An 8,794-nucleotide genomic window follows, 5' to 3' on the forward strand; every position below is an offset into this window, starting at 1 on the left:
GGACTCTAACTTGACGTCACTCCTCTTAGGAAGGGGTGTGTTCTGGGAGCGTGAACTCGGGGACACAGCCCTTCGCGGCGCCTGCGCAGAACGGCCGAAGCGTGCTCGCTCTCCAGCTCCGACTGCCGCAGAGCCTAAAACAATGAGGGAGCCAAAGCGCCTGCGCGCCAGGAGCGCCGAGCCACACCTGCGCGAGAAGCTTAGGTCTGTACGGCACGGGTGGCTTGCAACGTCATCATAACGCGTCCCAGTACAGAGAAGGACCCCTCCCGTTATTTTTGAGGACCGGGCTGGCCCGACTGCCTCATTGCCGCATGGCAATCCAGGATCTCGGTTCCGAGAAGCTCATCAGGCGAAAGGGCGTGAAAACCACCTGGACTTTGAGACTCGGTGGGCCCTACCTGGCTTCCCTCCGGGTGGTGGCGCTGTGACGAGCGACTGACAGGCGCCACGAAAGGCACCCGTGTGCTGTCTGGAGAAAAAGCAGAGGCCTGGGCTACGCGCCTCGGGAGGAGGGAGCCGAGGGCAGTGCTTGGGGCAGCGGGACACAGCGGCTGAGAGCGCGCGTGGGAGGCGGGGGGTTGTGGGTGGGACAGGAGTTACGGGATGTCAGGGAAGGATGTCTCCCGGGTGGGGGCGGGCTAAAGCGTGGGTAACACTACCTGCCTCAAAACACGTGGGAGAGACGGGAATGAGGCTGGTGTCAAAGATCAAGGGTCCCGCGCTCTGAGTGCTGGGAGTTAGTTTGATGTAGGTCATAGGTCTCACAGAGGTGACAAGGCTCTAAGGGGAGTCACAAACCTGGGGAGTCGAATCTTTAGGGAGGGTTGAAGCTTCTCTGGAGGGAGCTCCATCAGGTTAGAGTTCAAGGAGATGGTATCTCGTGGGGGTCCAAGGCTGGCAAGGAGAACCTCTGTGTCAAAGGTCATAGGATTAGCGGGCCCTCTATGGCTGGTGACAGTCGAGCGACTTCCGTTGATTTACTATTCTATCATGCATTCTCCTCTCTTGACCAGAGGGGTACCAGTCACCATGGAGGACCCGCACTCTGAAGAGCTCATGGAGCAGCAGGATTCGTCCAAGGAGAGGAGTCCTGGCAGTCCAAGAGGCGACATCTGTGAGTACTGCTGGCCAGAGGAGGGTGGGGTGCAGAAGCTGATGTGAAGATTTCGATAGCATTTCAACGTCCAAGGCGTCGCAGGGACTTGCCTGTTGGGGAGCTGCCCTACCAGGAGGTGCCACTCCCCACCGTCACCCTCATTATGCTCAGATGTACCCACTCTGTCCACGTAAGCATGAGTGGGATGCATTTCAGAGGGACAGAGTGGCATCCGGAGAGGCTTCGGGAGATATGGCTGGGAAAGGGCAGAGACCGTGAGAGGAGCCCTGAGGTTCCAGTCCCAACTCTGCCCCAGACTTTCCAGTGTGACTTGGGCCTCAGTTTCCCTATCTGTCAAAAGGGGTTGCTATTGCTCATCTCACAGGGCTGTTAAGGGGATTATCAGCAAAAAAAGGGGAAAGCTTGATGTTAATGAAGGTCGCTAGTTTGACCTATAATAATAGCAACAGCTTCTACTGAATGCTTATTATGTGCTAGACGCCTTCTAAGAGCTTAACATTCATTATCCCATTCAGTCCTCCTAACAGACCCTGTGAAATAGGTTATCACTTTCAGAAGAGGGAACTGTGGCAAACAGAAGTTAAGTATTTGTAACAATTGGAGCCAGTGTCAACGCCCTCCAGCCAGAGACCACCAGGAACACACCCGCAGTTGAACAAGTTGGGTTTATTGCTCATTGCACTGAGGAAGAACACACACGATGGGGTACTGTGGGGCATCTCAGTAACAGAGGGTTAGGAAGGACTTAGAGGACTTGGGCTTTTGGTAGGTGATTTGGGGCGGGGTCAAGGAAGAGGGATTTTGCTCTGGATTGGCTGCTGCCAGGAAGCAGCGGTAGTTGCATGGTTGGTATCTTAATCTCTTAGAAGGAGGGCAGAACCAAGCAAAGTGCAAACTGTGGTAAAGCAGCAGCAGGCACTCCTATTAGCCAGGATGGGGGGCGTTTGGACAACATTCACAGTTGTGTCTGTGTTCAGACGTGATTATGGCATGGTCCTGTTGTCTTGATTCATCTCAGTCATGGCGTGGCCTGCTCCGATGATGTTCCGTGAAACTGTTTATGTTCAACAGGAGAACACAGAGGCCAGCTCCCGGCTGTCCTGCTGCTTTTCTTTCTCCATAGTAATAATTGCAAACCATTGTGTAGCACTGTTTTAAGCACTTTATATATATAAGAAAATTCATTCATTTACTCCTTCCTACAACCCTATGAGGTAGATACTGAGATGGTTATTACCCCATTTTCCAGATGAGGAAACTGTTGGACTTGCCCAGGAAGTAGGAGAGCTGGACTCCTCAATTCCAGGCAGCCTGGGCCCAGGGGCTGTGCTCTAATCACAGGACTCTGTCGGAAGGGCAGACTCCCTGGGTTCCAGTCTGGACTCCAACATTTTCATTTCCTGGCATCATCACTGTGGGCAAGTTGCCTAACCTTGTTGAGCCTCAGTCTGCTCATCCATAAAAAGGTCCAATAGGAGTCTGCCTGTACTGCTTGCTGTCCAGCCCTGGCATAGAACCTGGCACGTAGTGAGCACTGAATGTTCATTGTTGGCATGATTCCGGGGCTTGGGAGAGGTTCCTGGAGACTCCTGCTGGCCTCCCCCGACCTCTCCCCACGTCCCTCAGGCCACCTGGGGGCCCCACAGTGCACCCGCTGCCTCATCACCTTCGCCGATTCCAAGTTCCAGGAGCGTCACATGAAGCGGGAGCACCCAGCGGACTTCGTGGCCCAGAAGCTGCAGGGGGCCCTCTTCGTCTGCTTCACCTGTGCCCGCTCCTTCCCCTCCTCCAAGGCCCTGATCACCCACCAGCGCAGCCATGGTCCAGCCACCAGGCCCTCCCCACCGGCTGCGCCGACGACTAGCCAGCCCACCTTCCCTTGTCCTGACTGTGGCAAGACCTTTGGGCTGGCCGCTTCCCTGAGGCGGCACCGCCAGGCGCACGAGGCCAGCACCCCTCCTGGCCCCTTCGCCTGCACTGAGTGTGGCCAGGACTTTGCCCAGGAAGCTGGGCTGCATCAACACTACATCCGGCATGCCCGGGGGGAGCTCTGAGTGCAGCTTCAGCACTCCCCAGGGCAGTGGGGGCTCTGTGGCTGGTAGGACCCTCCTCTGATATGGGCTGGGAGCCTTGGAGGGATTTGCTCCCCTCCCTGGAAAGGCAAAGGGCTCCTGAGAAATAGGACCCACGAGATGCTTATTTAGAGCTTCAGTCTTTGGAGGACACAAAGGCTTTCAGGGAAACAGTGTAATCAGACAATAGTGAGATCTTTTGTTTAAAAAAAGAATGAGCAAGATAGGGAAAATTGTTATTTGTATGTCCCTCATTCCCAATTAAATATTTTGAAATCACAACTAGCTACAGATTGTGTAATCACCTTTATTTCTTCCCAGATGGATGCCATGGGCTATAGGAGCAAATTGCCCTGGATTGGTGCCTGAATGGGGACAGGGAAGGTGAGGTGTTGCTGGCCTGTAATGCCCGCAGATGGGTTCCAGATGTGGAGCAACTTGGGCCTTTGGGGATGGGGCTGCAAAGTTGGGAGCTGTCCTCTGAGTCATGTGGGGGTTGCAATTCCAGTTCTTGTCCCCCCGCCCCCACCCGCCAGCCTTTCCCACTCAAGGAGGGGCCGTGGCAGTGGATGGGTTTGCCGCCACTGCTCCCCGCCCCAGATAATTTATTGCCCATTTAGATAAGTTTATGTACCGTTCTGGCCATGGGATATTTTTTATATGCGTAGGAAAGATGGCATGAATAAACTAACAGAAATAGTATCTGAAAACAGAACAGGTCTATATTAAAATGTCTAAACAAGGAACTCTGGCTTTTGAGCAGGACTTCCCAGAGAACATAAGAAGGGCACGGGGAGGGGGAGCTCAGGGCAGAGCTGGCCTGGCCCTGTGGGGAAACTGGTTTGGAATCAAACAGAGATACCTTCTGTTTCCTGTTGTATGTGGCCAACACTGGAAGATTTCCCATTCAGATCCTATTTTCAGCTCTTGAAAGGCCCAGGTGGGCCAGTTTTACTCCCTTGCATTACCTGCCCTAAGCCTAGAGACAGTGGTTGATGCCCTGCATACAGTAACCATAGACTCTATTTGAACTGAGGGATTTTTTAAAATTTATTTTTATTAAAAAAAATTTTTTTTAGGGGCCGGCCTGGTGGCGCAGTGGTTAAGTTTGCACGTTCTGCTTTGGAGGCCCGGGATTCGCTGGTTCAGATCCCAGGTGTGGACATGGCACCACTTGTGAAGCCATGCTGTGGCAGCCATCCCACATATAAAGTAGAGGAAGATGGGCACGGATGTTAGCTCAGGGTCAGGCTTCCTCAGCAAAAAGAGGAGGATTGGTGGCAGATGTTAGCTCAGGGCTAATCTTCCTCAAAAAAAAAAAAAAATTTTTTTTAAAAGATTGGCACCTGAGCTAACATCTGTTGCCAATCTTCTTTATTTCTTCTTCTCCCCAAAGACCCCCACTACATAGTTGTATATTCTAGTTGTAGGTCCTTCTGGTTGTGCTATGTGGGATGCCACCTCAGCATGGCTTGATGAGCAGTGCCACATCCACACCCAGAATCTGAACCGGTGAAACCCTGGGCCGCGGAAGCAGAGCACGCGAACTTAACCACTCAGCCACGGGGCTGGCCCCTGAGGGGTGTTTTTAAAGCCCACAGGTGAGATGGATGTGGCAGAGACTGATAGCTGTTTCCCTTTTTTTAGCTAGGCACATGGTGGCTACAACGACTACATTTCCCAGAGCCCCTTGCAGCTAGATGTGGCCATGAGACTGAGTTCCGGCCAAATTCCTGGGTAGAGTCCTCAAGCTTCAGAAAGGGACATGCCTTTCCTCCACCTTCCTGCCTGGAATGTGGACACGGTATCTAGCCATTTGGACCATGACAGCAACACGTGTGATGGCAGAGCAATAAGAGCAGGAGCCTGGGTCCCTGGTGGACATGATGGAGCAAAGCCATCAATCATATCAGCCCCAGAACATCCACTTCCACACTGTCTTGTAAGAGAGAAATAAACCTCTGTCTCATTTAAGCCACCATAGTTTTGGGTCTCCGTCACATGCAGCGGAACTTACAGCCTAAGGCAAAGGTCAGCACACTAGGGCCGTATCCAGCCTGTCTCCTGGTTTTGCAAATAGTTTTACTGCAACACAGTCACGCTTGTTCATTTATGTATTGTCTGTGGCTGCGCACAGAACAGCAGACTTGAGTAGTTCCAACAGAGACCGTATGGCCCACAAAGCCTAAAATAGTTCCCATCTGGCCCTTTACGGTAAAAGTTTGCCGACCCCTCGTCTAACTTTAGACATACAACCTACTCTCAGCCTGGAAGCAGGGATTCCCGCCTGGAAATACCACCTCTAGCAGGAGTCTAGCAGGAGTAGTGTGTGTGTGGGAGGGGGGTGGGCGGGGTGTAGGATTTGGGGCAGGGATCTAACCTGGATCTCTTTGCTGGGGTGATTTATGGGGAAACTGGTTTGGAAGAGGTTGGCCAACAAGTTTTTCCAAGATACCAGCTTCACCAAAGCCACATATTTCCTCTGGCACCTGGTGAAAGCCCAGAAGTTTCTGAGCCAGATGTTTCACACCACTCCCGCAGGGGCCCCATCAAACCCAAACCTAAGGATCTAATCCCACATCCTCCCCCAAGGTACACAGCAGCCCGCCCGAGTACAGCTGTGGCTTCCTGTTCTCTCTGCACTCTCCAGATTTCACAGATTCCCAAGACTTTAAATAGCATCACTGGTGACTTCCAAATCTTTATCTTCAGCCCAAACCCCAGACCTCCCCACGAGACACAGCCACTTGGATGATGAATGGGAATCTCAAACTTAAAATGGGTCACCGTGACTCCTGCAGCCCCCTACCCCACCACAACCACCATTGCCTTGGTAAACTGTGCAGTCTACTTCTAAATTCCTGAGCAGACTACTTCTCACCCCAGCCCTCCTGTCCTAACTGTTCCCCCTGCTACCACCACTGCCCCTCTCCAGTCTCTACTACAGACCACCCCCTGTGTGGATGTAAATCAGCTTACATCCCTCCTCCTTTAACACCCTCCACTGGCATCCCATAAATAAGGTCCAAAGACCTTATCCAGGCCCGCAAGACTCCACAGTGACTGGGTCCCAGCCCACTAAGAACCTCAACTCCCTCCCTGCTCTGTCTTCTTCACAACACTCCCGCCACACAGGCCAGGCTGGCTTCTGCCTCAGGGCCTTTGTACTCACTGTTCCCTCTGCCTGGAGTACTCTTACCCAGAACTTTGCAAGGCTGTCTCAACACGTGCCACCTCCTCCGAGAGGCCTTCCTCGACCTGCTTGGCGAACGTAGCACCTCCAACCTTTACCCTGACTGAATTTCTTCCTAGCACTCTTCAACACGTGGAATTACCCAACTTTTGTTTATATCATTATCCGTGTCCTTACGCTGGAATGCAAGCTCCCGAGGGCGTGTCCCGTCTCCCTCACTGCTTCATCCCCAGCACCTGGGACAGCGCTTACCATGAGGCTCAAAAAATACCCTTAGTGTCTGTCAGCCTCCAGCCCTTCCACACTGCTCTGTGACGCTGGCCTTTCCACATTATGCTTCCCCGACCCCCTTGAGAGCTGGCTTCCTTAAGTTCTGCCCATGAGAGGTGTGGGCAGAGGGCAGGCAGGAAGACTCACCTTGCTTTGGGCTCCGGCTAGCAGCCCTCCAGCAGCAGCTCGGGCTCTAGTACTGCTCTGTTCTCCCAGCAGAAGGCACCAGGTCCCTCTTGAGGTCTGGGCACCAGCTGTGTGGCACCCTGTCACTGGTCCCTGCTCCAGCCGCGTGCAGCCTGCCCTCCGAGCTCCTACGGGTTCTGGTAATCTTTTTGTATCCCAGTCCTGGAGGTGGGAGCTTCTTGTACACACTGATTTCTCGGTTACCTCTCTTCCACCTTTGAGCTTTCAGCCTTCTAACAGCGGTGTGACCAATTCCCTGTACAAAATCCTCTCTGTGGGATTCCCAGCTTGGCTTCCACATCCTGATGGGGCCCTAAGGAACCGAATGGGCCCACTGGGAGCAGAGCAGGTCTCCTGGTTCCCGGTCGCTCGTGATCCTTGGGAGTTTTTGCTGATGAAAGGCTAATTCTCTCCATCTGTGCTGAGAAAGCCCTGTCTTAGGGCAGAAGGGGGCTCAGGCATGCTGCCCCAGGAAATCAAATCCATCCATGTTGTCTCAATGACCTTCTGCTTTGACAATTCTGAGATTCAGTGAGGGTAAGCTAGAGTGGTTTTGAAAGTCTCAGTTCAAGGTGGGGGATAAATGGCAGGTTCTGAGATTCTGAGCTTCTAGGATGAAAAGTGTGGGTTTTCAAAGATGCTCTGGTCTAAGATACTGTAACAGGTATCAAAATGCAAATACTCTTTGGGGCCACGTAGGTACCATAAATCAGTGAAGCAAGCAGGGTGTGTGGGGTCCAGATCCAAGACGGTGGGGACTGGGCACGTGGGACAGAATGGCCCATTAACAGGATGGCCCTGCACAGCAAACTACCGCCCCATGGGATTGTGGGTTCAGCAATCGAGATCTCACAATTTTTTAAGAGAAGCCAGAAATCTCCATTTTTATGTGAAATCTGTCCATTTTTAAAGGCTGGTAACCAACATGGTTAAAACACCTCAGTAACACTGTGGAGACCAAATACACTCCTCCAAGTCAGATGGTGGCTGTGGACCACAGACTCCTATTTCTGGTGGGTGGCTCAGTGGCTAAGAATGTGCACCCTGCATCCACTTGTCTGGAATCAAACCTGGGCTCTGCTTCTGTGTGACCTCTAGTGGATAATTCAACCTCTCTGTGCCCCAGTGGTAGCAGTTCTAAAGTGGCCATGATAATAGCTCCTGTGCCTCTAAGGATTATGATGAGGACAACTCAGAGGAAAAGCCAAAGCCAGTATAATGGCCTATGTGACCTGGCCCTCCCACCTGTCTTCCCCTTGCCTTCCTCAGCAACAGCCTTGTGGCCCCGTGTGCTCTTTCACAAACATCCTAAGCAGACTCCCGCCTCAGGGCCTTTGCACTTGCTGTTCCCACAGACAGCCACATGGCTCACTCCTTTCCCTGCTCTAGATCTCGGCTCTGATGTCACCTTCTCAGTGAAGCCTTCCTGACCACCCTATTTGTAACTGCTTCACACATACACACACACAAGCTTCCCCACCCACCTTCCGTCTTCCTCCCCAGCACTTATTACCTCCTAACATTCTACACATTTGACGTAAATATCTAATTACGGATCTGTCTGTCTCCCCATTACAATGTGACCTCCACAAAGGCAGGGAGTCTTGTTCACTGTGTTTACTGCTCTATTCCCAGCTCCCAGAACAGGGCCTTCCTCTCGAAGGTGCTCAGTAAATCGTTGTTGAATGAATGAGTAAATAAATAACAGTCCCTACCTCATAAGGATCCGATGCGACTGTCCATATAAAGTGCTTGGCCCAGGGCCTGGTCCACTGCGAGCGCTGACTTAATGATGCCATTACGGTAACTCGGGTTCTATTCTCGAAGATTCTTAGTTGCCAAGCTTCTATGAGTTAACACACGTAAAGCGCCTTAGAACAGGGCTTGGCACACGGTAAATACCCAATAAATGGTAACTAGCATTATAATTAGGCTTCTATTTTCAAAGGAGCT

At 52.2% G+C, this 8,794-nt stretch overlaps 1 protein-coding gene across 5 annotated transcripts; it reads left to right on the plus strand.

The window, feature by feature from the left end:
- Positions 1-3,477, plus strand: ZNF576 (zinc finger protein 576). 5 transcript variants are annotated; one of them, XM_005596313.4, is made up of 3 exons: positions 1-204; positions 1,017-1,117; positions 2,747-3,477. In XM_005596313.4, the coding sequence occupies exons 1-3, from the start codon at positions 143-145 to the stop codon at positions 3,172-3,174; spliced, it is 591 nt and encodes a 196-aa protein (XP_005596370.1). In that variant the 5' UTR covers positions 1-142; the 3' UTR covers positions 3,175-3,477. The 5 variants fall into 5 exon arrangements, 4 of the variants coding, with proteins under 4 accessions (XP_005596370.1, XP_070079088.1, XP_005596371.1 ...); XM_070222987.1 differs by lacking the exon at positions 1-204 and adding an exon at positions 285-416; XM_005596314.4 differs by lacking the exon at positions 1-204 and adding an exon at positions 385-525.
- The last annotated feature ends 5,317 nt before the right edge of the window (positions 3,478-8,794 follow it).

This window comes from Equus caballus, chromosome 10, assembly GCF_041296265.1.
Source record: "Equus caballus isolate H_3958 breed thoroughbred chromosome 10, TB-T2T, whole genome shotgun sequence".
In the NCBI taxonomy this organism is placed as follows: Eukaryota; Metazoa; Chordata; class Mammalia; order Perissodactyla; family Equidae; genus Equus; species Equus caballus.